Source organism: Mugil cephalus, chromosome 16, assembly GCF_022458985.1.
Source record: "Mugil cephalus isolate CIBA_MC_2020 chromosome 16, CIBA_Mcephalus_1.1, whole genome shotgun sequence".
In the NCBI taxonomy this organism is placed as follows: domain Eukaryota; kingdom Metazoa; phylum Chordata; class Actinopteri; order Mugiliformes; family Mugilidae; genus Mugil; species Mugil cephalus.
In genome coordinates, this window is record NC_061785.1 from 926,891 (window position 1) to 954,576 (window position 27,686).

Sequence of the window (27,686 nt, forward strand, 5' to 3'; positions counted from 1 at the left end):
CTGACGTCACCCTCCCCGCTGTAAACATAACCCTTTCACAGCCAGAGAGAAGTTCAACATGGCGCCGTCTGCTGGTCTGTCTAAGACCCAGCACCAGCGGATCCAGCACCAGCGGATCCAACATCGTACACTCTTGGGGCCCCTGGTAGTCACATGGCTCCATAATATAAATGATGAATGTCACATTTATAAGAATTCCATGCATTAGCATACAATAAGAAAATGATTGAATCTGATATATCACTATTTTTCTTTTAAATGAAGTGCTAACATTATAATGGTTTTACACTGGCATGACAAGCAGTTTAAGAAATGTGGTTTTAATGGAAGTTTGGCACAAAGGCATCCAGAGGGAATATCCGGCACTGCATAAAAATACTAACGCAATCAAATCAGTTTTACTGCTAAGCAGCGCCCTTATTCTTGTCTTATTCTGTGCTACTGTGACATGGAAATTTCCCATCACTAGAGTATAAATGACACGTGAGAGTAACAGACATTTCAAAATAAAATCTTAGATTTCCTCTCATATATTTTTTCCACGTGAACCAAACTGGAGTTTTATTTCAGCACAAAGTTTCATTTTCTGATGAACTTCGGTCTGACTGAGCCGCTGCTGTTGATGTGATGTGGATGTTCGTCCACTAGAGGGCAGAGTTCACCATCCTGCTGCAGACAATAGAATAGAATAGAATAGAATAGAATAGAATAGAATAGAATAGAATAGAATAGAATAGAATAGAATAGAATGATTCATGGTTCCTGTTTTTAATCCTGGCCTGTTGTTATTTTATTGCATTTCTCTGAACGCGTTATTTATTTCACACGTTTTTATTTTATTTTATTTATTTTTTTTATTTTACAAAACAACAGATTAATGTAAGATCTTAAACATCGAGTCCAGTAGAAATGTTCTGATGCCAAATGTTTCCAGATGAAAGTGTTTGAGATGTTTGGTTTTTTTAGTGAAACAGAAACTGGAGGATGTCGCTGTTCACTGACTTCAGTTTGAGACTAAACTCGCACACATATCTTTGGTCTTTTATTTCTACTTTTTACTTTTTGATTGTGTTTCCAGTGAAGTGTGGGGAGGTCCGGGCTCCAGTAGGACTGATTTAAGGGTAGGGTGATTTAAGGAACCTCACCTGAACCGAATGGATCAGACTGTGTGGACGTGAAACACAGTGGATTTATAGTTCAGTCTTTCTCTTTGTCCTTTTATTCTCCTTCACTCTGCAGCTTTTCCTCGTTAAATGAGTCTTTCACCCAGTCCTTCGTTTCTACACATTCTCATCTATAGAAACATATCATCGCCAGACAGTGAATGTGACAATAGTTTCGGTTTGCAGCTGTACAGATCTCCTAGTAAGAAAAGATTTCTGGTCCATTTCCTACGAGGATATTTCGCTATTTGTACCTGAAACGATCCAGGGAAGGATTGAACTTGATGTTTTTGTCTGTATGAGAATCAGATAAAAGTTTGTCTGTGTTAATATTTGATCTTCTTGTTGTTTTTATAGAGAAACTGATTCATCCGAACCCAATAACATACAGTTAAATTTTGCAAATGCTGCTCCTCTGTCTTAGTTTGTCTCTGTGGAGCAGTAGATCGATGCTGTGTGGTCTTAACGTGAAGCTGAATATGTTAAAGGCTGGAGAGGCTAAATATACTTTAGTCTGGATTTAAGCGCAGAGCGCAGAGCTCCAGCCTCATTGTCTCTGAGCGCGTCTCCAGGAGGATCCTCTCAGCGCTGCTGGAGGTTTTAGGAGGATTTGTCTCTTTTTTTTTTTTTATCTTCGTGGAGGAAACATCAGAGTTAAAGGTGGACAGCTGGAGACAGGATGGCAGCGACCGAGTCATGAGACGAATGTGGCACCGAAGGAGTGACTCTGGGGATCCATGGAGAGCTTCTACAATCAGAGCCACGACCCGGACCGGGACTCGAACCGGGAGCAGCACCGGGTGGTCACGGCTGGAGCGGACAGCGGCGCTGGACAGGGAGGGGGTCTCAGCCTCCGCGCCCTGACCGGCTGCGTCCTGTGCGTCCTGATCGTGTCCACCCTGCTGGGGAACACGCTGGTTTGCGCCGCAGTCATCAAATTCCGCCACCTGCGCTCCAAAGTCACCAACTCGTTCGTCATCTCTCTGGCGGTGTCCGACCTGTTCGTGGCCGTGCTGGTGATGCCGTGGAGGGCGGTGTCCGAGGTGGCCGGCTTCTGGCTCTTCGGCCGCTTCTGTGACACCTGGGTGGCCTTTGACATCATGTGCTCCACGGCGTCCATCCTCAACCTGTGCATCATCAGCATGGACCGCTACTGGGCCATCTCCAGCCCCTTCAAGTACGAGCGCAAAATGACGCGCAGGTTCGCCTTCCTGATGATCGGTGTGGCGTGGACGTTGTCCATCCTGATCTCCTTCATCCCGGTGCAACTCAACTGGCACCGCGCGGAGCCGGACAACTCAACGGCCGACAACCCGGAGGACTGCAACGCCAGCCTGAACCGGACCTACGCCATCTCCTCGTCCCTCATCAGCTTCTACATCCCCGTGGTGATCATGGTGGGGACGTACACGCGGATCTTTCGTATTGCGCAAACCCAGATCAGACGGATCTCGTCTTTGGAGAGGGCCGCGGGGCCCCGCGCGCAAAACCACCGCCACCGCAGCTCTACGCACGACGAGAGCTCCCTGAAAACATCCTTTAAACGCGAGACCAAAGTTCTGAAGACTCTGTCCATCATCATGGGGGTCTTCGTATTTTGTTGGCTGCCGTTTTTCGTACTGAACTGCGTGGTGCCGTTCTGTGACGTAGACAAACTCGGAGAACCGCCGTGCGTCAGCGACACCACCTTCAGCATCTTCGTGTGGTTCGGTTGGGCCAACTCGTCCCTGAACCCGGTCATCTATGCGTTCAATGCCGACTTCAGGAAGGCCTTCTCCACCATCCTGGGCTGCAACAAGTACTGCTCCACGTCCACGGTGGAGACGGTGGACTTCAGCAACGAGCTGGTGTCCTACCACCACGACACCACCATGCAGAAGGAGGCGTGCGCCATGCCAGGCTCTGGGCCACAGAGACTCGTGGCCCCGCACACCGGAGGAGACCTAGAGCAGAACTTTGACAAGGTTTCTGTCCTTTCTGGTGATTCCAGGAACCAAAGGAACCTGCTACTTCCCGCCATCTTGCAGTACGAGTGTGAGGCAGAGATCTCCTTACACATGATGCCCTTCAACTCCCCAGGACCCACCGACTGTTATGTCATCCCAGGTCAGATCCAGGACCTGTGAGACCCCTGTAGCTCTGAAACTGTTCACCTATGACTCCTATGAAACATCACAGAGCAGGAATGTGGCTAAATGTCAGCTCTTCTCCACTTTACAAAGTTAAAGTGTTTGTTTTGTGAACTTTCTTGGATGAAGGGTCTCTATCCATCTTCAGAAGAAGAAATCTCCTCATGGTGACAGAATATTCTCTTTCATCCTCTCCCTGTTGATGCAGAGGCCTCTTTTCTTCCAGACCTCCTGACTGGAGCCAGATAACCAGGATCAGTTCTGAGCTGTGATCAGTTATTTCCTCAGAAGAACATGTGGATCTGTTTTACCCTCTGAAAACTAAACTGTCAGATCCATGCAGCGGTTTCCGTCTCTTTGGTCTCCTCCTGCTTTGAATAAAGACTTCCTTCTTAACGTCTGATATAAAAGCAGATGAAGTCTTTTCTAAATATTTACCAACCGTTAAACAAATGGGACTGATCTGACAGAGAAATTTATTGTCCGACTTTTATAAAAGCTCACCAACTCTACTGTGTGACAATGAACAGTCTTGTGTTAGATCTCTCAGAGAGGGACGTTGTTGCTAAGGTGAGTTGTTGACATCGTCACATTCAACAACTGTTTGTTTGCTCGTATCTCTTTCAGTAAAATGATCAGTTCCTCTCTCAGTGACATCAGTTCCTGACTCGTTCCCTCGACATGAAAAGCACGGTCAGTACATCTCAGACACTCCTGAAGTTACACAGCAGCTTCTTGATGCTAACTAATGAGATAATGAGGTACAATGGTGAAAGTCTCCCTGAAACATTCAGGGGTGACGGATCGTGGAACTGAAACAGTTGTAAAAGGAAGAAACAACTTTATGAAGAAGGAACGGTTGTATCAAAAGGGGCAGTTGTAGGCCGAGGGAACAGCTGGATGATGAGGGAACTGCCCTATGAAGATGGAAGGGAACAGTTTTACGAGAACATTTTAATGAGAGTGCCATAGCGGTTCATTGAGGGAACAGTTTCATGAGGATGGAAAAATTGTATGACAAGGAAACAGTTATACAAGGAGGGAATGGTTGTAGGTTGAGGGAACAGCTGGATGATAAGGGAACAGCTTTATGAGTAGGGAAGATGAAAAGAGAAAAGAGTTTTATGAGAAGGTAATTTTTGTATGAGAAAGTAACATTTGTAAAAAGAAGGAACAGATGGAGATAGAGTGAACAGTTTTTTGAGGGTGGAACAGTTGTAGTTTGAGGAAAAGTTTTATGATTTTATGAGGGTGGACAAGGAATAGTTGAAGTCTGAGGGAACAGCTGGAAGAGGAGGAGAAGGCTATTTGAGTAGGGAACAGTTGCACGGGAAGGGAACAGATCCTGAACTCAGACCGTGACCCTGTGGCCTAAGATAATTGGTCTGTTTGAGTAATGGATGCGGTGACATTTTGAAGCCGTTTGATGTGAACCTGCCTTTGATATGTTAAAACCAGACGAGAGATGGAGGGTAATTAATAACAATTACATCATTAGTTCCCTCTCCAGCTTAATTGCAGCTCGTTTGAGTCCAGATCAAACATTAACCTGAACGCATTACAACGCTACTGTGGAGGTTCCTCTCTCAGGTCTGGTCCACCTACAGAGGCGGCCATGTTGGAGTGACATAACTCTCCTATTGAGCTGTTAGCATGTATGCTAATCCATTGTCTATCTCATCTCAACTCATCTTCCGTACCGCTTAATCCTGACTAGGGTCGCGGGGGTTGCTGGAGTCTATCCCAGCTGTTATCAGGCGAGAGGCGGGGTCCATCCTGGACAGGTTGCCATCCTATCACAGGGCTCCATTGTCTATATATTATCCTATTTATTAAGTTTTATGTGAAATAGTGGGATAGTTTTACCTGCTGCTAAAAATTGTGTTTTTTGTTGTTTTCAAAAAGAATTTAAATATGACTTAGGTAATTATGCTGTTAGGCTAATGACATGCTGTATATTTTAAAACTATGAACACATTGCTTTATTTTTTCCTTGTTTCAGAGCTGAATCGGTGGAATCTCCCCCTGCAGCTCCTGGTCCAAAGTCCATTCGCTGGATCTGTCGTCAAACTACAACCAGAATCAGACACAGCTACAGAACAGCTGAGACGAACCAGCAGCATTTCTAAGAAGCTGGGCTAATGAAGCATGATCAGCTGGTGTGGATGAAAATTTAATTTATCGCTCTGTTCATGTTCCACATGTCAAGAGACAGGAAACAGATAGTTGCTAAAGCTAATGCTAATGCAGGGTCCATGTGTTGCATTGCTGCAGAGCAGAGTGACGCCCAGTCTTTTCAGATTATAATAACCCCCGTAACCGTGGTAACCATACACTGGGACAGAGGGGGCTTTGGTATCAGAAAGATTGGAAGCTATAAAAAAAAATGTGAACCTGAGACAAGTCAAGAGGTTTTTAGTCCAATCAGCCTCTGAATGATCTAAAGTCCTGATGAGGACTGGAAATGGAAACAGCCGTAACCACGGTAACCGTACACAACAAAGATGGCTGTAGACTCAAAACACTTGAGATGACATGAAGATCACATGAATTTGATGGGAAAAAAAGTTTTGCAGCATTTGTGCCTAAAACTAAAAGAGATTCTCATCAGATGAGCCAGAGTCATGTCTGATTTAAGCTTTTGTATTTATTAAACGTCCCCGGTGGAGGTGAACAGGTGGAACTCCATCACTTTGACTGCATCCAGATGGAGAGGTCAGAGGTGATTAATATTCAGCTTCCAGACAGTCACACAGAGGAGGAGGAGGAGGAGGAGAAGGAGGAGGAGGAAGGTCACAGACTAGGACTGAAGTTGTTGGTTTACGTGTTTGTTTCAAACCATGCCGGCTTGGTTTAAGGTTTTCTTGCAGACAGTCTTTGACAGGATGTTCTGTATCTTCCTCTCAGACCCTGAAAGGAAACAAATTCTTGTTTGTGTTTTTTAAGATTTAATAAAACCAGTTTCCTCCTCTGCAGACGTGGAAACATAAGCTGGTTTTTATTCTGTTTATTCAGCCTGGAGTCTCGTTTGATTCCTACCACACAGAACATCATCACACACAAATCTACATGGCGTCCTGCCGCCTCTCAACGTTTGAAGTCTGTTTTTTTTGTTTGTTTTGTTCCACTCAGGGGAACGTGGCAGCAGCCGGAGGTCAAAGGTCAAAGGTCAGACGGCGACAACAAACACACTCGGCCTTAAGAGCGGATCCTGAAACGATGTCCACTTTCATCTCCGGGGAGAAGAAGGCCGGGATTGTGCTGCAGTCTCTTTTTAAATCTCTCTCTGAAGTCACTTCAGCTCCGGCAGGAAGATGGAGAGTGTTTATCCTCGCAAAGCAGATTTCAGAATTATTCAAATGAATTTATTTCTGACTTCAGACACAATGCAGGACTTTTATTTGTAGAAAGTTCAGGTCAGTTCAGGTCCACTAAAGGCTGGAGGTCAGTCCGCGCTCTCTGTGGAAACTGCTGAATCAAAGTGTTTTAATCCTGGTGGAGCATGTCCTGCAGAATTCCATCTGCTTCACTAGGTGTGTTTCCATTCCAGTCTTTCACTTATAAAAGAAATATTTCTGAAATTTCTATTCCAGTTGCTCTTTGTACGTGTTTCCATTGAAAGGTGCTGTAACTCTGGTAAAGTCTCCTCTGGTCATGTCCTATAATTCTCTTGAATTCTCGTCACTTTGAGGAAGATGGATTCAGATGAACCGGTTACATGACCTCCTGCATCATCTCCAGGGAAATGAGAAGTGTTTCATTGAACTTTTGAGATAAACTTTTATATGGATGTGTATGAAAAACCTCCTCATGAGAGTAGAGATGTTCTAGCTTTAGATGTTTGAGAGGTTTTTACATACGTAGGTGTTTCCAATACAAGTTTTTAGTGAGATATTTAGGTTTTGCTCATTTATTGGCTAAATAGAAATGCAGCAAGTGTCTCCTTAAACATTTATATTTCATTGTGTCTAAAGACATTTTCATCTTCTGTTGTGCCTTTTATTAAAAGAAATATTTACTGTTCACTCAGAGACTGTTTCATTATTAAGTTACATAAAACATTTAGTTCAGATATTCATATTTGGATTAAAACCTGGCTCTTGTGTCTTTACTTTGACTTACTTTAATCAAACACCTCATGAACCTCACCTGTGCTAACAACGCCTCATGTCCATCCAAACACAGCAGCCAATCAGAGTGCAGCTCTGATTGGCTGCTGATGAGTCTCCAGGTGAGTTTGATTAGAGCAGAGCTCCTATTTAAGAGCAGAGTTAGCGTCACTCTTCAGTCTGCAACTGGATTTTCTTCTGCTGTGGCTGAACTGTTGTGCCAACCAACCATGATGTATCAACTCTCTTTAAGGTTAGTTTGTTTTCCTCTCTTGTTGCTGTTTGAGATCATCCAGCTGAAGAAACTGAACTTGAAGAGTTGTTAAATTGTTTCTTTCAGGGTTTCTTGGGTTTGCCTGCTGTTCAGCTTTGGCGTTTGTGTTCCTCTCTTGAAATCTGGTACGTTCACAAAAGCTTTAGAGTTTAGTCTTTCTAGATTCACATGTTGAATAAAATATAATGGCTGGGCTCGCCTTCAAGTCCTGGATGACTGAGAACCACTAAACCTTAAACCTATCAAACATCTTTGTTAAGCTTTCATCCCTTCCTACTGTTTAGCCACAATGAACATTTGTAATATGTACAATACCATTGCACCTTGAACCTTCACTACTGGCATCTATAGTTCTGTGCCATCAATACATTTTGTACATATGATCTTTTATATGGTTTACTCTTCTCTGGCCCTTCATGCAGTTTCCCCATTGTGGGCCTGAAGGGTTTTATAATTCTGCATTGAGTAGCTGCTACAGTTTTTGTCTCTCCCAGACTACACATATCCCTACGTGTTGAACAACCCAGTTGGTGAACCTTCTGGATCCAACTCTCTGGAGCAAGATGACCCTCAGGATCAGTCTCCTCCCGGGATTCAAGGTGCTGGTCCTTCACCCACTTCTGAGGTCAAGCCGATTGTGTCACGCAGTCTCGGCATCCAGTCCCCAAACCCTGCTGCAGAGCCTGCCTATGGTTCCTGGTACAGAATTCCTGACACCAGGGTGAACGTGGGCTCGGCTGTAGCAGCTTCTGGCCCGGTCTATGAGCCTCAGTATTCCCCTCCTAAACCTAGCTACCCAGCCACCCCCGTCTATGAGCCTCAGTATTCCCCTCCTAAACCAGCCTACCCAGCCACCCCCGTCTATGAGCCTCAGTATTCCCCTCCTAAGCCAGCCTACCCAGCCACCCCTGTCTATGTGCCTCAGGTTTCCCCGCCTAAGCCTGCCTACCCAGCCACCCCTGTCTATAAGCCTCAGGTTTCCCCTCCTAAACCTGCCTACCCAGCCACCCCTGTCTATAAGCCTCAGGTTTCCCCTCCTGTTTCATATTACCCTGCTAACACTGAGGCCTACTACACTCCTGGGGCTCCAGCTATCACCTGGTTTGAGCAGCCTGACTTGGCCTTCCTGACCAACTGGAAACCGTCGTCTTCCTTCCCCGACTTCAGCGTCCTCGAAACCCAGGCTCCCATGACTTATCCTCTGCCATCTTCCTACATCATCCAGACCAGGAATGGATACGTGAGGGCAAAAGAAGTTCATTCCCACTCGAAATACACCCAGGACCCTTTCAACGTTCCCGTCCTTGTCAGTGCACCGAGCAAGACCTCAGGGGCACCAAAAGGATCAAACAAGGTCTGAATGGTAACTAGAGCTCGGTTATCTAATGTGTTTCTGGTCACTGATGCTGTCACTCTCGGTTGCAGGCAACCTGGTGATTGAACTTCAACCCCATGGAACTGATTCAAAGTTTTGAATGGAAAATAAAACTTGAAAATAAAACTGTGTATTTGAGAATTCTTGCCACATGGGTCAAGCTTGACTAAAGCAGATTGAAGGTGATGCAGTTCTAAACATTTCAGAAGGGAATTTCTCTTTAGGTTTTCAAAGGTTGAAAGATGACAGCTGTGGGCTAGTTAGAAATGTATCCAAAACCTGGTGTGTGGAACCATTTTTTTTAAAAGGTCAACTGGTAAGGGAGGCACAGATTTGAAGACTGATGTCCAATAGCTAAGAACTGAGGCTAGCCTGCAACCTAACTGGCTAATATCTTGGACCCAAACAGCTGCCTTCAGGTATTGCTGACATGGTTTAGTTTGGACCCATAGTATGTCATGAGGAAAATGTGTGACTCACTGTTGTATTTTGGCTGAACTTATCTTTACACTGACTTAAATATTTGTCGATCTGATGTTGCCAAACTGATTCTGAGACCTAGTCCACATAACTCTAAAAATGTGAAACTACTTTCACTCGGCTGTTGTGAAGAAACCTTATCCTACATGAGTTCAGAGTCCACATTAACCTCTGAAAGCATCAAAAGTTGAATCCTTGATGGATGAAGCAGGATATGAGGACATTGTCAGGTTCTGTACTCAGCTGTTTACAGAGTGACGCTGACTGAAGATGACATGCGTTCAAACAATCTGAGATGCTGTCGTCCTGAGTGACAGGCCGGCATGAGCCAATCAGATGTCAGACTGAGCTTCCTGCTGCCAGAGCCCAGAGGGAAAAACTATGGGAATGAATCTTTTGATTTGTACTAAGATGCATCAGCTCTTGTTTCACTGAATGAGAAATAAATACATTCTATGCCAGCTTTTATGTTGACCATGTCTGAATGTTTTTATTTCTGTTGCTCAATATGATCTGTATTTGCTCATTTTTGTTTTTGTGCTGGTTTAAACACTTTCATGTCTTCATTGGTTCCACTAGATGCTCCACCAGTGAGTCATGGACCTCCATGTTTCCATCCTGATACTAAGGCTAATTCCTCTGTTCATGATGAATGTTTCTACTTCTGCGGAATTAAGGGGGTGTGGCTTTGTTGACAGACAGGTAGCTAGCTCTCTTTAGCCTCAGCTCGGCTAATAACCCGCCTATTTGAGCGTTGTTGAATCATATGACATTTAGGACCAGAATTCAACCTATCATGAGGACCCAAGTCCATGGAAAGTGAATCTGGCTCCAAAATACTACTGGTTCACTACCAGATGCAACATACACACAAGCTAACGGTCACCAAGGCTACATGCTACATATCAATGCTAAGCCAAAAGTCACCATGCTGCATATCAATGCTAGGCTAACAGTCACCAAGACTACATGCTACATATCAATGCTACATATTGCTATAAAGGTCTTAAAGAGTACGTCATTGTCTCACTGTTATCTGTAGAACCACCATTACATGATTAGATGGAAAGAACCATTAAGATACCAAACCACAGGGCTCTGATTATATCAGTATGTGGTGCATATTTGAATCATGTGGTTAGACTCAAAGTCTAATGAAAGGTAAAATAAAAACATTATCAGTCTAAGAATGAAATGTCTCAACAACAAAAATGGTTCAGATGTTCTTTGGTGATGTTTCCCAGCAAGAGGCAACAAACCAGAGCCTACTTTTATCTCCAGTCTGAGCTAAGCTAAGTAGTGTTGCTCTGAACCCAGTCAGCCTCCCGGTGTTTTGATGCTAGAAACACCCTCAGTGCGTCCCACTCATCAGGTTTTGTTGGATTGATCTGTAACAAAATCAATTAACCTTCCTGCAGAATCACTGTCGGAGTTTCACACTCACAGGAAAACGAGAGAAAATGTGACATTATTTGTGCTCTGCTAAAGCCCACAGCTCTCCATCATCATCGTTTCAGTCCAGCAGCTCTCCAGCTCTCAGCTTTACAGCCTATCTCCGCATGTCATTTCACACTCGCAGCACCGCTGATTGCTTGAGTGGACGTCTATTTATGTCGGACGGTGAAGAGCCACTTCTGGACAGCTATTAGTTTCTGCAGAAGACATTACATGTCCAATTGTCTGAGCACAAGCTGCTCTCTTCACTTGCACAATGACTCTCTGTCATGCCGCTGTTTCATGCTCTTCAGAAAACAGAAGCTATGTTTTTATGCCACAACCTCTGGAGCCGTGGTTCCATCCCGGCTCTGGACCTGAGAGCTTCTCTGAGTGCTGCTTTTAAACTCAAACACAATCATCAGATCTGACCAGACAGTGTTTAGACCCGACCCCAAAACCCTTTTTTCAAATGTGATTTCAGAGGCGTAAACTTCAAAACCAAAGAAAACCATACTCCCTCTTATCTGAACTCAGTATGAATATTCTTTGGAGGAAATCTTCTGGGGTTTGGTCGATATATATCAATAAGAGAAGCCAGAAAACGAATTAATACCTCAGAGGTGATTCCATTCATTACTTTAACGACTTAGTATTAAGAAATGAAACGAGTTTAAAATAGTTTTACTGGGATTGTCTTTCTGGAATTAAATGTTTTGTGTTTAGATGAAAGGAAAAAGTCAAACATATAAAAAAAACAAAAAAACAAAATAAAATTCTATTCAGTCAAAGTAACTGAATGCTGTTGATGAACATGTTAAAGCTCATTCATGGTCTTGGTTTCTTCTGAAAGACGAGACTGAAGTTTCTATCAAAAGTCAGAATCTGTCTAAGCAGTTTTGTTCTTGAGGAATCAAAGTTGGCACACAGTTAACTAACAAGATGTTTTATAAAAATGTGCTGGTTGAATCATATGCAGGTGTGTGAGCGTGATGTCACAGGAAGCTGAGGTCTCCGTGGTTAAAGCCAATGAGTGGCAAGAAGTGACAGTTGATCATGAAGATTAGCAGTGTTAGCTTGAATCATAGACTTTCTAAACTATAAAATTAATTTAAAAAAACATGAAGAGCTGGGATTCACTGAACCAACAGATTTGAAAAGTAGTCAGAGATATATTTTATAATTTTACAGATTTCTGCCAAAGGACAGAGAAGTAAATGGATCGCTGCATTAGAAGAAACAACTCACAGAATCCCGGTGTTGTGGTTCATTTAGTGTCAGGTAATATTAATTTATGCTGTATTTTTTGATGAAGTCAAACCTAAGTTACTTCTTAAGTTCCGTTCTGGAGGGTTGTCAGATAAGTTTGTGGTTGCCCCTCCTCGTCCTTTAACCGCTATGGTTAACGTTACTTCTCAGTAAAGCTATTAGCTTTAGCATCTTTTATTTAGCTACATTTATCATAATGAAATGAACTGAAACTAACTGACACTGAGGCTAATCCACTTTTCCAAATGCATCTCTGTATTTAATAACACATTTCACCATGTTTTTACCACTCAGGAGGCGTGGCCTCACGTGGCAGTAACATCAGTGTATACCCTCTATAATGACTTTTATCAATGAAACCAGAAGAAAATGACATATTGCATCATGCAGCATTTACTCAAATACAACTCACAGAGTCCAGAGCTCTGATTGGTTCAGAAAGATGAACCATAAAGAATAATAACAGTAGCATTTTGCCATGGGAAGAAGTCAGGAGCATACCAGGAGAGTCTGACCTGCTCTCTTCTGTAGATGATGTAGTCAGCCAGAGTGTAGCCGCTGATGTTCAGCCGGCCAGTGTCGGAGTGGTGGTCTGGTCTGAGCTTCATCTTCATGGCACTGAACTGGAGGAAGGATTTATCCAGAGTCACCTGGCAGAGCAACAGCGGTCTAGAGGGAACAACGGAGACCGTGAGCATCTCTGAAGGTCAGAGAACCTCACACTTTACACTAGGAGCAAATTAGAGATTGTGTATAGTGTCATTGTGTGTGTTTTTTGCACTGCTTGCCTTTGTATTTCCTGTGGGTCTGTATTGGATGTCGTTTTGTTATTTGTTTATATCAGATTTATGATTTCTCTCACCACTTTATGCTTTTTATTTTCTTTTAGTAGATGTAACATAAGTCCGTGGATCATTCTTGCAGTGCCTTTCACTTCTTAAGGTTCATAGTTGAAGTTTTCTATATTACAACAGTGTTGGGACTCCTCCCTTCCTGCCGGCTGTGGCTCACCTCGCAGAGATCCTCCAGAGGACGGGGTCTGTCATGTTATTATTGTAATAACGAGGCAGGGAGCGAGGTTAGCGTGAACATTGCTTGTTTCTGTGGTAACCTCTAGGTTCTCAACCATTCAACAACAAACACTCATTGGTTGCTGGATTACACATCTGTTAACCCCTTACACAACATCTCCCCCCTTTTAGTAAGAACAAACACATTCTCTTCTATTGATTAACAACGCAGCTTTGTTTTCCTTATTACTGAATATCTAAATAAATCTTCCTGTACCACAAAAAAATAAAAATGAAACAATAACAATGTGTGGCTTTCTTCGGTTCTAATAAACTCAGAATCACATCAAGTATTCTTTTTTTCTCTTTTCACCACGCACAATTCTCTCTTTAGAATAGCTTTTTAGCCCAATAAAGTCCAATGTCTTTAATTGTCCATTCTCATGGGCGGACGTGGGAGTCTGCCTGACCTTCAGGTGTCTGAATGGTGTGTGTATCTTCATTATTGTCAGCACAGTGAGAAACAGTCCCATGGGTGGGAGTCACTTCAGCAGGTGACGGCTGTTGGGTAGCTCTCAGATAAGAACGAATTCTTCTGAACAGTCCCTCATCTGTTTCGACAAGGTATGGCCTTGGGCTGCTGTCTGCTGCACAACTGTTCCATAAGAGTTCTCTGTGGTGACCCACGCGAACTGGCCTGGGTTCAACTCAGGTTGATGGCATCCTCGGTGGAGCTTGTCGTAGTGTTGCTCCTGTCTTCTATTCAATTGTGTCTCCCTGTTCGGAACTGTTTGATGTCAGACCAGTGTGGAGACAACAGTTTTCGGCAGTTGTGGCAGAGGGGGTTGAAGTCCTCCCCAGATTTATGTGACCCCAATTGCCCCCCCCCCCCCCCCCCCGACCCCACCAATCTGATCAACAATACACATTTCACCAATTGAAGAAGGGGGAAGGCTGGAGCAGATCCTTGCTTAGTTGGGAAAGCAAGGTGTTCAATTTTCCATGTAATCCTGGGTTAGTAACAATGCACAACTGATCCATTAATAACCCGGTGTTTGTGCTGCCTTGCCGTGCCTTACCTGCCTACAACGAATGGTGCGATCATTACGTACATTTTGGAGTTGGAAAAGCATTGAAATCTAACATCTACAAGCATAAACGTTGGGGTTTTCGTTTAATTTCATTTCATTAACTGTACATTTTTTTGAAATCCCTGTTCCATAATGTCCCAGTTTTTAAACTGGGAAGCGCTCAGTTCGGAGGTTACGTTGTACGGAGCTCCAAGTTCGGACTCCAAAAGAGAGATGTAACACACCATCTGAAGTCCGGGGTCTCAAAGAGCTGGTAGTTGCCTGTGTCTGTGCCTGCTGTAGCGGCAACCATAGTGATCATATACAACGGTCTAATCAAAGATACTCTATGTAAGAGCTGAACTGTCTTGAACCGACAATCTGGACATGGAGGAGAGATGTTTTTGGGACCTATTGAGTCTCTGACATTTCATACCATGTAGTCTATACTTATTTATTTTTATTTATATGAGTCTGTTGTTTAAGTGTAAACTAAATATACATAAGTGTTTTCATACACATTGTTGTATTTATAATTATTTACATGAAGGTACGAGTGTGAATCATTTGAATTTTATTTTGTTGTTAAAAGCATTTCATTCCACCTCTGCAGGAATGACAGAGGCAAAATGATGGTAATGCAGCACTTTTCCCACAATATGAGCCATTATTACATTATGAGCTCTTATTACATGCACGGCGCCAGTAAGGCTCATAGTGTAATAAGCTATTACATTATGCTCTCAATATTTTATTACATTATGAGTCGATTATTACATTATGAGCATTTATTACATTAAGATATTACATTATGTACATTATGAACTTTATTTAATTTTTTACATTATGAGTTGCTACAAATGCTGATTTTCCATAATCCTTCTGATTAACAATAAAGTTTATAGGTTGTGGCAAACCAGGAGAAGTCACAGGCCCAACCCGACCGGGGAGAAAGCCAGGCTTCGGTTAGGGGAGGTAGCGGGGGGCATGTTCTATTCAGTGGAGGCGGTGCAGCCACTGGGAATATGGCATTGGACGCACCTGCAGCCCATCAGGCAATCAGGGGAGAAGATTTACTCCCTGGGCTCCCACTTACTCGGGGCTCCTCAACCAGGAGGAACGACAGGCAACAGGCATCAGTTTGCCACAGCCAGGAGCCAGAGACGTGTTGTTTGAGTAGCCCTTCATCCCCGAGTCAAAAAACTCATGCCTCACCTCTCTCTCTCTCTCTCTGCCCTATCCAGGAGCCTGTTTCATTGAAGACCCAGGACTGAAACCTGAGGACAAACGCCCCAGCCGGGAAGAAACCTTAGTTCATTTTTGACCCTGTGCTCTTTTCCCTCCCTTTAATTTGTCCAGTCAAAGAGTTGTTTTTGAGTTTGCCTAGTCTGTCCTGGAGATTATTTTATGTGAATCTTGTTGCATTCTGCCCTGGCTTGCCACAAGGTGAGAATAAAACGATTGTCTAAAAGATAGATCTTGTGATTATATATTGAAGCAATGTGAGAAAAAAAACAGGAAATGGGTGGCTGAGGTGTGGGTGTAAAAAGGGGAACGAAACTTGTGCCTGTGTGCTTGAGGGCGTGTCAGGACATGATCAGTGGAAAGTTTTAAGAACTGATTAGATGTTCAAATAACTAATTAATATGTCATGAGTGTAAGATTCTTATTGGTTTAGAGGCTGATGTATTATTGGCAGGATGTATGAGATCTGAAGATATAAGATTAAATGTAGAAGTATATTTAGCCTCAGATACAGGCTGTGCTGCATATGGTCTGAGCTACTTCTTATAGTGGTATTAGGTAGGTGGTAGGTGCTATTTTGGCTGGTGAAGTTCTGTCTACTCTGCCCCTGTCAGGTAGGTGAAGCTTAATACTCATACTCTTTTCTTTTAATTTTGCAGTTTTCACGAATTGGCCCAGCCAGCTCATAAGTAATATTTTCCAATTGAAATGGAATATTTTTATTTTGGAATATATAATGGAATATTTTAATTAATTAATAAACTGATTTTTGATTACTTGATTGACTTTTGAGTTGATGCTTGGCTTAAGATGAACCTGCAAATAAAACCAGATTCCTAAAAAGTCAGAATTATCTCAATAGAATGTTATTCCCCTGTATTTGTACACTTTATCTCATGGTATTAAAATTCTAGGTTAATTTTTGGGAGATCCATCACCTAATTCTTTTTGGTCACACTAGTCCCTGACCCCTAGGCTCAATTTTCAGTGTGTCAAGTTTTATTGCACATGCTACTAAAAATCATTCTGTGCAAAGAGAAATATGTATTCACTAGCACATGTGTCAAGTTGTTTCACTGCTATCTTCTCAAAAAAGTAGGGGATACTAATTGGGCTCAAAGGGTGACAGGCAATTAGAAAGTATGTTTATATTGCGCAGTGTTGCACTTGTGTTTTGTTGTCTTTTTAGCACGTTAATGTTAGCAATATAAAATGGTACAGTAGACTCCAACCGACAAATAATGGTCCCTTGTCGATGGTCAGTAAGTAAATTAGACGGGTCGGTAAGAGGACATTGAAAAACTGCTGTTGGTGTCACTGTGAGCTGAACGTAATGGGACATTCTGCTCGTACCAACACGCAACTTGTACCATGCTTCTGTTACATTTACAGCGGTAAATACACACATTAAAGATAACTTGTAGCTGTTAAAAATATTTTTGTTTACTATATGTTACATGCTATATGACAAATAAGTGACAATGTATAAGACTAGTTAACTGTCGGCACCGTTTGAAGGTAAACAATTCCTGGCTGAGGCGGTGGATCACAGACTATGATTGGTCAGAAAATCAAGGCACTTTTCGTTTCCTTCTTTAATCTCTATTAGGCTATCAGAATTTACAAAGCATGTGTGTGGTCTGAAAATGAAGAAAGATAATAAACTGAATTACAAAACAAAAGCTTGGTATATTATTCAATAAAATTAAGGAAACTTTCCTGAATAAACTACTATACATTAAAATGAAATACCCATAACTCAAACTCACACATTTCTTGCCACAACACAAACCAGAACAATGATCAACTTATTAATTAGGACGTAGAAAGAACTTAAATTTCCTCAAGAACGCACACAAGACTAGGAAGATCAGTCCATGCAGCCTTTCATCGTCTGCTCACCAGCTGTTCTCCTTTTTCTCAATGAAGCCGGGTGTGTCCTGACTAGTTTGGATTGTTCACCTGTAGATGGGGCTGTTGGGCCTTGAATGATGGGCTTTTTCACAAGCACCCTAACCCTAGTCTCGTCTCGTCTCGTCGTCATCCACTTATCTGGGCCCTCTCCCCGGCCGCTTCCACTGGCTCCTCCGGAGGAGGAAATGTAATCCCTCCATCGTGTCCTGGGGTGAGCCCAAGGCCTCCTACTGGTGGGACATGACCCAAATACCTCTAAAGGGAGGTATCCAGGAGGCATCCTTACCAGATGCCTGAACCACCTTAACTGACACCTCTCGATGTGGAGGAGAAGCAGTTCAACTCTGAGCTCCCCCGGAGTGTCCGAGCTCCCAATCCTATCTCTAAGGCTGAGCCCAGCCACCCTAAGGAGGAAACTCATTTTGGCCGCTTGTATCCTTGACCTTGTTCTTTCGGTTATCACCCAAAGTTGAGAGTTGGAACATAGATCAACTGGTAAATTGAAAGCTTTGCTTTTCAACATAGTTCTCTCTTCACCACAACAGACTGGTTAAGTGCCTGCATTGCTGCAGATGCTGCTCCGATCCGTTTATTGATCTCCCACTCCATCCTACCATTACTCGTGAATGAGATACCAAAGTAGGTTGCAGTTTGATGAAGCAAAGAGGATCACATCATCTGCGAAAAGCAGGGATGAGATCCTCCAAATACCAAACGTGACACCCTCCACCATCTGGCTACGGCTAGAAATTCAGTCAATATTAGTTATAAAGAGAACCAGTGACAAAGGGCAGCCCTGGAGGAGTCCAACCTGCCTACCCACCCAACCTACACGGATCGCACTCCTATTGGTACAGGGACTGAATGGCCCTTAGCAAGGGGCCATCCACCCCATACTCCCGGAGCACCCCCCACAGGATGCCCCTGGGGACCCGGTTGTAGGCCTTCTCCAAATCCACAAAACACATGTGGATCGATTGGGGAAACTCCCATTTCCCCTCCAGCACCCTAGCGAGGGTAAAGAGCTGGTCCATGGTTCCACACACAGGATCAGGACCCAAACTGCAACGTTCCACCTCGATCTAAGGTTCAACTATCGATGGGACCCCCTTTTCCAGCACTCTGGCATAGACTTTCCAGTGGAGGCTGAGGAGTGTGATCCCTCTAGTTGGAACACACCTTCTGGTCCCCTTTCTTAAAGATGGGAACCACCACCCCAGTCTGCCACTCCAGAGGCACTGTCCTCGATGTCCATGCAATGTTTCACAGACGTGTCAACCAGGACAGCCCTACAACATCCAGAGCGTTAAGATACCGAGGGCAGATCTCATCCTTCCCCAGAACTCTGCTGCTGGGGAGTTGTTTCACCACCTCAGTGACTTCTGTCCCAGAGATTGGATGGCACAGCCCCAGGCCCTCTGGCTCTGTTTCCCCTAAGGAATACATGTTGGTGGGGTTGAGGAGCTCCTCAAAGTATTCCTTCCAGCGCCAGACAATAGCCACAGATGAAACCTCACTGAGCTCATCCCAAGCCCAAGTTTTTTGCCTTAATGACTGCCCTGGCCAAAGACTGTTAAGCCATCCAGTACCTGTCAGCTGCTTCCGGAGAACCACAGACCAACCATGCCTTGTAGGCCTCTTTCTTCAGCCTGACCAGCACCAGCACCAGCAACCTTGCAGCTGTCCAGAACATATGGTTGCATGTCAGATGATATGACTATAAAGTCAATCATTGACCTATGATGTAGGCTGTCATGGCGGCAAAAGCACCGATGAACAACTTTATGTTCGAACATGGTGTTAGTTTTGGACAAACTGCGACTCGCACAGAAGTCTAACTAAGTCTAACTGAACACCACGCAGGTTCAGATCAGGTAGGCCGTTCCTGCCAATCACACCCCTCTAGATCACACCATCATTGCCCATGTGAGCATTGAAGTCCCTCAGAAGGACCTTACCAAATACGGTAGGTACTCTGAACTGCTGTTCAGCGCAATCAACGGTCAAAACCCGTTTCTCGGCCAAAAGGCGCAGGGAAGCAACCTTTTCGTCCATCCAGGAGAACTCCAACATACAGGCAGAGTCTTGGGGCAAGGAAAAATCCCACCCCAGCCCTCTGCCTCTCAACTGGAGCTACTCCAACAAAGAAGAGAGTCCAACCCCTCTGAAGGACTTGGGTTCAGAGCCAACACTATGTGTTGAGGTAAGGTCGACTATATCTAGTCAATAACGATCGACCTCTTCCACAAGCTTCAGCTCCTTCCCCACCAGAGAGGTGATGTTCCATGTTCCAAGAGCCAGTTTCCATAACCAAGGATCAGACCACCAAGGGCCCTGCCAGGGGCCGCCACCACCAGGCCCCCACCAGGCCCTGTGGACAGAGGCCCTACCACTTGGCACTCATCCACTCATCCCCAGCCCCAGGCTTGGCTCCAGGGGGGAGTCCCAGTAGCTGTCCGGGCCAGGTACACCGTCTCTTGCTTATACTTGTCATTCAGGATCTTCTGAACCAATCTGCCTTGGGAGACCCTACCACAGACCTGGGCATTTTACGGCCCGTGGGCCACATACGGCCCTTTGGGCATTCCTGTCTGGCCCGCGGTATATCAGTCATAAGCACAGATGAACATGTATTTATGCTGTGCATGCAATACGACTGTGTTGCTTTTATTTTGAGCCATGATGTATTATTTACGTCGTGGCACTGTTAGTTGGTCAATTCTTCAAAAAGTAAGATTGAAACAACTTCTTGCTATCTATTAACCCTCAAAAGCCTCAACAGATCGCTGGCATCTGTCAAAGCGACCGATTTTGAATTACCGTAAGTCACAGTGGTTTGCGCTATTGACAATATTCATTGTGACTGAACACTGGTTGGCTGTGCTTTTGCCTGGAAGACCTTTGTGACATCTCAAGAGTATAAGGAAGGACATTTAGGTCTTAAAGGGTTAAACATTTATTGAGATTTATTGAGATACAGAAAATAATTCATGTAGCTACATGGTCCCTCCTTGGTTCACTGAAGTTTTCCAAAGAGGACCAAGTTTCCGAGATTCCAATGCGTTATATCCAAAACTACAGATCGATTGTGTTTCATGTCTTCCTAATGCTAAAAATTATAATCTCTCTGTTATATATTTTGTTAGTGATTTAATACAAGAAATCTATACAAGAAATGAAAAGATTTTCCAAGAGTCTTTACTTTGGCCAGGCTTATAAATATATAATCCTGTGCTGTGGGGTTCAGACACATGTATTTTGATCTTTTTATTCATTTAGGAGACATGGCCTCAGAAGTCATGAAGGTGGCTGCTCTGGGTCGACCTTTCACCTTAGGGATGCTCTACAACGCCCATAAAGACGAACTCCTCCCAGGTAAAATGTAAATTATGTAAATGTATGTAACACTCAATGTGCAAAAAGTGCTGCTGTGCCATCTAATGATTATTAGAAATTGCTGAAACTATTCTTGTTTTTAAACAACTGAATAATATAAATAGCCATAACTGAAAACTGCAGAGCACTGGGGCAAATAATGGAAAACATGTCTTCGTCTAAAGCTTAATATAGGACACTGTATGAAGTACAAGTTGCAAAATGATTGATTTAACAACAAATTTAACTTCACGATTTCAACTTCATGGTTAATAGTCACTGACAGAAAAACGTTTTGGACATGTCAATGTGAATCTCAATTGATGTTTAAATTTCTGTTTATAATAAATTATCATTTGGAAATTTGGAAAAACAAATATTGTAAAATCTTCCGAAAGCCCAAGGAGAAATCCTGCTGTAATAAAGAGTCAAAGGCCAAAAAAGTTACAAAGAAAGTGTAAATGTAACCATGTCAAATGCAATGTTAATGTCAAATGTCAATTTATTTCTTAATCACATTTAATTATGACAAATGCTGCCCAATGTGTGTCCTGAAAAACATACATGTACACAGAGTCAACACCAAATCAAAGACAAGAGACAGAAAAAAGGTTATGTTTAATTAAGTTCTAAATTCAAACACAACAAAACAAGCACCTCTCAAATCATACTGGAAGTCAATGACAAGAGGCCAGGACTCTGCAAATGTGTTTTTGTTAAAAGATGAGCTACACCAACTACAAGCCTGCAAGAGAAGCCTAGCTAATACCTGCACATAGGACATTACAGTAGCCTTTCTAAATCTCATCTCATCTTCCATACCACATACCGGGTCGTGGGGGATGCTGGAGTCTATCCCAGCTGGCATTGGGCAAGAGACGGGTACACTCTGGACAGGTCACCAGCCTATCACAGGGCTAACACAGATACAAACAACCATTTGCACTCACACAAACACCTAGGGTCAATGTAGGGTCAGCAATTAGCCTGACAAGCATGTTTTTAGAGGTGGGAGGAAACCGGAGTACCTGGAGAAAACCCACATGGACATAGGACATGCAAACTCCAGGCCCGAGGTGGACTTGAACCCGGACTTTTTCGCTGGGAGGCATCAGCGCTAACCACCGAGAACCCGCGCCGCCCGCCTTTCTAAATGATGATAATAAAAAGATTTTCACTGCCAGAGGTCAGCATGACTAGGTCATTTGCCTGGTGCCCAACTCACACAGCACACAACCACAATGGCTTTTCCTGCAGACGGTGGGTCCATATGAAGGAGTTATGTTGTTGGACTTCTGTCCTAGCCACAGATTGTCTGTAACAAACACCCCTTTCAAGCATACAGTGGCGTGTGAATGTACTTGGTAGAAGAAGACGTTAGGCCAAAGCTGGATGATTGACTTTGTGGCCATATTATCATGCAAGAGTTGAAGCAGCCCTGAGCAAACAGCATTACTGTAAGAAAACTGGGTTCTATTAATTCACTACCTCTCTTCATCAGAAAAATTAAATAGAAAGCGGTGCTGTGTAAGAGAGCAGTCTTCAACAATCTTATGAACAATGGCTTTAACACCAATATTCAATACTACCAAACTACCAAGTAACCAAACTTAATGTTAGATTCAATATACATGTGGAAATGTGTTGAGAATGTATCCAAACAATATTATCTAACATTGTCTAAGAAACATAAAATGAAGACTGTCCAAGACATGTTGTTGGCCTTATTAAAGGACAGATAGTAGTAATATTTAAACACAGACATCACATAGCTCAATGTGGGTATATTATTACCTAACATAATTATATCCTCAGTAGCCATTGATATATTTTAAACTGTTCCTTTCTCAATATAATGCAGTACACCACCACTAAGACCCACTATGAAATCAATGATGAACAAGGTGTAGTGTATAGTCATCACCTTTTTCAAAACATCAACAAAAATGTAGAGAAGATTCTTTGAGAGTATAATTCATAGTAGAACTGCTGTATTGGACTGAATTGATTAGTACAGGTGGACCTAATAAGTAGATTTTGACTATGCACATTTTTTTAATGTGAAAGTTTATTCTGTACAAATTGAAACACATACTTGTCTTTTTGAGCAGTGACAGATGTTTCCTGGCTTCAACTGGTCTGAGGACAGAAAGGAGGTTACTCTCCTGCAGGTAGCTCAGGTCCTCAACTCCTAAACATTGCAGATGCTCCAGCAAAGGCTCAGGGTCTCTCAGTTTAGGCACTGATTTGATGAAAGACAGAAGCGGACTCTCTGCATCCATGACTAGGAGGACTAGAAGGGATGAAAAATACTGTTACTGTCATATTTTAATCTTTCAAACTCCAGATGACTGAGTCAACAATGCTATGCTTAAGTGAAATTACTCTTGTCCCACAAAGCTTGTACACATGCAAATGGTAATAATCTAGTTTCCGCTCAGGCTTCCAACATTTCATGCTTGTTTCACTTCATACAATGCAAATGCTGGCACATAGGACACATCATGAGGTGTAACAATAAAGTATACATGCTGGTCCTGCGTCACAAGCATGAGCTGAATCTGTCTGAATTCAAGTGCCTCACCTTGGTTTAAACACAGAAAGACCCTTTTTGTACTGAGTGCCTTTCCACTGCATCTCGGTAGCTGCTCAACATTGGGTTCTTTGACTAAGGTTTCTCCTACTGTGGAGCGCACTGCTTCACTGTACAGTTCCTTTATGCCATGAAATCAACTCTCATCACTTATCTGCAGAGAGAAAGAAAAAAAATGATGAATCATGAAATTTGCCAAAATCAAAATAAATGCTATTGGTTGTGAAAAAGTTACCCTAAAATGTGTTAGCAGATCTCCCCTCAATAAACTAGAAAATGATCGTTAGCTTATCCTTCACATATTTTTCAGTATTGTTTTGAATTTCATGTTGACCACTGACTAGTGTTGCACAAAAATTAAAATTTGAAAAACCATGAAAAAGGCAGAGTAGGTCACTCCTCCTATATTTGTGAGAGGCAAGAGGAAGATGAAGATATTAGTTTTAAGAAAGAGTAATTGGTTGAAATAAACCATTACCAAATCTCAGTATCATTTATAAAACATTTGTTCTCTTTTCTTTGGAAGAAAATCCACTTAAATACTACTAAGCTTCAGTTTGATACTTGCCTTCTGCCTTCGTCCTTCCTCCAGCCTCGACATTAGCTGCTGTTTGCTCCTAGTTTCTGTGACCAAACGGGAACAGCTGCGTGGTGGTTGTTGACCTTGTTAAGCGTAACGTCAAAGACGGATGTTCAGTGTCCCAACAGCCAATGGCATGTCTTCTTCTTCTTCTTCTTCTTCTTCTTCTCCAACCGTTTCTGTCGACCAATCGAAACGGGACCCGCGCTTTTCAAAGCACGCACTCCAATGTCGCGTTCACGTTTTTGTCTTTTGTGTTTGTGCAGGGAGACGTTGCAGCAGTAAAATGTCTCTTGATTACAAGTGTTTTGTTCAGACGTACTGTGAAATAATTCAAGACGTTGTGATTTACATTGGATTGTATATATATATACACACAATAGCCTACAGTGTTAAATAGTTATTTTTACTATTAATTTCTCAGTAATTTTAAATGATTTTTTTAAGTTTTGTTGAATTTTACAGTTTATTCCATTAAATAACAGACAAATATTTGTAAAATCACTATACATTTGTGAACATATTTTAACAATAAATATCTGTATTTCTAATGTTTCTTTTGTAAAAGAACAGAAATATCAGGTTTTCACATGTGTTTTCACAGCTACAATGATTTCATGTTATTTTACATTTGACATGTAAAATCACAGTCTCTTTTCGTTGATTTTCCAGATTGTATTTCAAAAATACAGAAATAATCTTAAGAAAAAACGATACAATTCCGCTTCTATGATCATAACGGACATAAGGACATTTTTCCCAGGACGCTACGACCAACTACAAATGTGTCCAATTGCTGAATGTACAGTTTTACTACTCAGTGACAAGTGACTGATAAAGTTATTGCTCTGTCATTAATGTTGTTATCAAACATAAGCATCTTCCGAGCATTTCCTCTGGACACATATCATCGGCGGAGTCAATGTGTTTGACTCAAACGGAAGCAAGTACACTGCATCACAGCTCTGACGTCCGGACACCTGCTGACACATATGCAGAGCCCAGGCCAGCATCAAATATAGGTGAATACTTGAAATTCTCATGTTCGGTCGGATGTATATGAGATCAGGATTGCATGAACTATAAGATAACCTTATCTTATTTTAATATTAGATTCATGGTTACTCTCACCACCTGCTTTTTATTTTAAACAAGATCATACATCTTTTCTCCCTCTGGGCTAAGCCCCGGATCTCCCACTATTCTAGATCTGCCCCTGGTGAGATGTAACCTGACCAGGTCCAGCGGCGACTGGCCTTCCTAGTTCCGGAGGGTGGGGTCTTCTATGTGGCCTCATGCAGCAGGAGGACGGAAACACTTTTGAGGTGACAGCAGTCGATCAAGATTCTGTACAGCAGAGAGCACAGGATATGTTACAATAAAAACAATAAAAACAGTAACATTACAGTAAACAGTAAAAAACTATTGAAAATACTAGAAATGACAGGGAGAAGAAGTGGGTTTTTAGGGAGGATTTAAGTATCTAGGGACTGGAAGGTTCTAATTAATAAATATGGTTTATGGTTCAGACTTTAGTTTCTCTAAAGGAGAAATATATTTACATGGTGGTAATCTGGTGTCCACCCAGCAGAGGGCGCTGCTGCTGAAGTAATTTACGTTCAGATGAAACAGGATTATTTCCGTTCTGCAGGTGGATGAGAATAAAGAGAATAAGAGTGAAATGAAGGAAAGATTGAGTGGATACATAATGATGCCTGAATGTCTTCAGTCCCCATTTTAATCAGCTGATCTGATTGGACAAGAGGCCTGATGGGCCACACACATTTACAGTCCTATCTTTGTGAGGACCTGAATTCCTCTGACATTTACACTAAACACCTAAACCTGAACCAGAGTCCAACCTGAAGCCTGTAATTAACCACACACAAACATACAAACAGCCCTGAAACATTAGTCCACACAGCAACAGAAATACAAGATCACAGACACACTCATTTCACTCCTCTTCATGGACGCGTGTGTATGTGTGTGTGCGTCCACTTTGTGTCTCTTCATCAGTGTATGAAACCAAATGAACAACATGAATGTCTGCAGCTAAAATCAGGATAAATTTGGTCCTGATGATTTTTATTTACGTGTGACTCAAAGAGTGTGTGTTTGTACTCTGCATTACTGACGTTGTGGGGACATTAAACTAGTCCCTGTTTTAAGGGAACAAAACATTTCCATAAATTGAGTCCAGCATTACTTCAAGAAGGTTGTGGAAATCAGATCACATGTTCATCTAAGGCACAGGTGTCAAACATATGGCCTGGGGGCCAAAAAATGGCCCAGCAGAGAGTCTAATCTGGCCCCAGGAATTAATTCACAAAGTGTGAATATTACATAGAAGATGGCAAATTTTCATAGAAAATAACTTCTATCTCTGATTTTTCTACTGTTTTATTCAGAGGAATGGACAGAACACAACACCAGGACTAAACAGCAGACAGTCATGAGCCCAGATTACACTTATTTTTCTGAAGAAATTCCATCTTTTAAAAATGATATTTTAATAAATGTAATCATTCTCGTGATTAACTTGTTCTTATTTGCACTAAAATAAATGGAGAAAGTCTGGAGTTGTTGTTACTTGGGTTGTTATTCTGTTATATTACTGGTCCGGCCCAGTTTAGACCAAATTGGGCTGAATGTTACCCCCAAATTAAAATGAGCTTGACATCTCTGATCTAAGGCATCCGTTGGTGAATCTTAGTGAAAGCTGCCTTTGCTGTTTCCTCTGCAACATGGTTTGGAACCTGCCTCCACCTCAGAGCAACAACATGTGACACTGTGATATTAAGCATTTAGTGATATTTAAAATTTAGTTGGAGCTTTTGTGGTTTGTCAGTAAGTTTTGCAGAATAGAATAGAATAGAATAGAATAGAATAGAATAGACCTCATTGTCATTGTACATGTTATAGTGGAGCTGATTGATTCGATGCAATACAAGACAAAACAACCTGAATGTTTGCATTCATTTTAATTTTAAGCATATACTGTATGGGGGACCAATGTTACATTCATTCATGACATGATTCATGATTATTTTCATAAAGGAAAACCTTAATCAACAGAAATTAATGATTATATTTAAAATGAAAACAGCCCAATAACAAAAAGATTTAAAAAAAATACGTATATATATAAATATACATATATATACACATATATATATACATACAGTGTTTTTGCAGTTTTCTGCTATGATTTTTGTAAATGTAAAGTGTCTTTGAGTACCTTTTAAAAGCGCTTTATGAATAAAATTTATCATCATGTATTATCATTAACAATTTCATGTCATCACATGCTTCTGTATGGTTGCGAATGAGAAATAAGCGATCCTGTATAAACAAGCGTTTAATGCCAACCCGGTCTAACAGTGGATGTGAAACTGTCACGAAAATTAATCTATTGTTTGGTGCCTGCCGATTTTCCTCAAATTTTCATGCCGCTCGAAACGAATTTCAAACTGATTTATTTCAATTGGAAGTTATTTCGTGCTATGAGGACGACTGTCAATGTGACACTGCGCAATGAAGAGGTTTGATTTTATTTCATTTAGACCAGATTTGTAATGATCTTATTTCGGTTTTTAATGTAACGACAATTTTGCTGCAGGATTCGGCACTTTGAGATTCGAAAAATAATTAATGGTTATTTGT

At 42.2% G+C, this 27,686-nt stretch overlaps 2 protein-coding genes and 1 long non-coding RNA gene across 3 annotated transcripts; all 3 read left to right on the top strand.

Moving 5' to 3' along the window:
- Positions 1 to 1,846: 1,846 nt before the first annotated feature.
- Positions 1,847 to 3,461, top strand: LOC125022396 (D(5)-like dopamine receptor). The gene has a single exon (XM_047609030.1). The coding sequence runs from the start codon at positions 1,901 to 1,903 to the stop codon at positions 3,287 to 3,289; it is 1,389 nt and encodes a 462-aa protein (XP_047464986.1). The 5' UTR covers positions 1,847 to 1,900; the 3' UTR covers positions 3,290 to 3,461.
- Positions 3,462 to 7,573: 4,112 nt separating this feature from the next.
- Positions 7,574 to 9,176, top strand: LOC125022773 (adhesive plaque matrix protein-like). Its single transcript, XM_047609703.1, has 4 exons — positions 7,574 to 7,654; positions 7,742 to 7,800; positions 8,170 to 9,029; positions 9,101 to 9,176. Exons 1-4 carry the CDS (start codon positions 7,632 to 7,634, stop codon positions 9,110 to 9,112), a joined length of 954 nt encoding a protein of 317 aa, XP_047465659.1. The 5' UTR covers positions 7,574 to 7,631; the 3' UTR covers positions 9,113 to 9,176.
- A 6,805-nt stretch (positions 9,177 to 15,981) lies between these two features.
- LOC125022414 lies at positions 15,982 to 27,394 on the top strand. Its single transcript, XR_007114448.1, has 5 exons — positions 15,982 to 16,172; positions 20,752 to 20,847; positions 24,898 to 25,042; positions 25,206 to 25,345; positions 26,432 to 27,394. It is a non-coding gene; the product is annotated as an uncharacterized LOC125022414 (long non-coding RNA).
- Positions 27,395 to 27,686: the final 292 nt, after the last annotated feature.

What these genes read in the sequence shown, in the direction of transcription:
- LOC125022396 (XM_047609030.1), top strand. Translation starts at nt 1,901, where the DNA reads ATGGAGAGCTTCTACAATCAGAGCCACGACCCGGACCGGGACTCGAAC.
- LOC125022773 (XM_047609703.1), top strand. Translation starts at nt 7,632, where the DNA reads ATGATGTATCAACTCTCTTTAAG. An exon ending in ATGTATCAACTCTCTTTAAG is followed by an intron (nt 7,655 to 7,741) that starts GTTAGTTTGTTT and finishes TGTTTCTTTCAG; the next exon opens with GGTTTCTTGGGTTTGCCTGC. An exon ending in TGTTCCTCTCTTGAAATCTG is followed by an intron (nt 7,801 to 8,169) that starts GTACGTTCACAA and finishes TGTCTCTCCCAG; the next exon opens with ACTACACATATCCCTACGTG.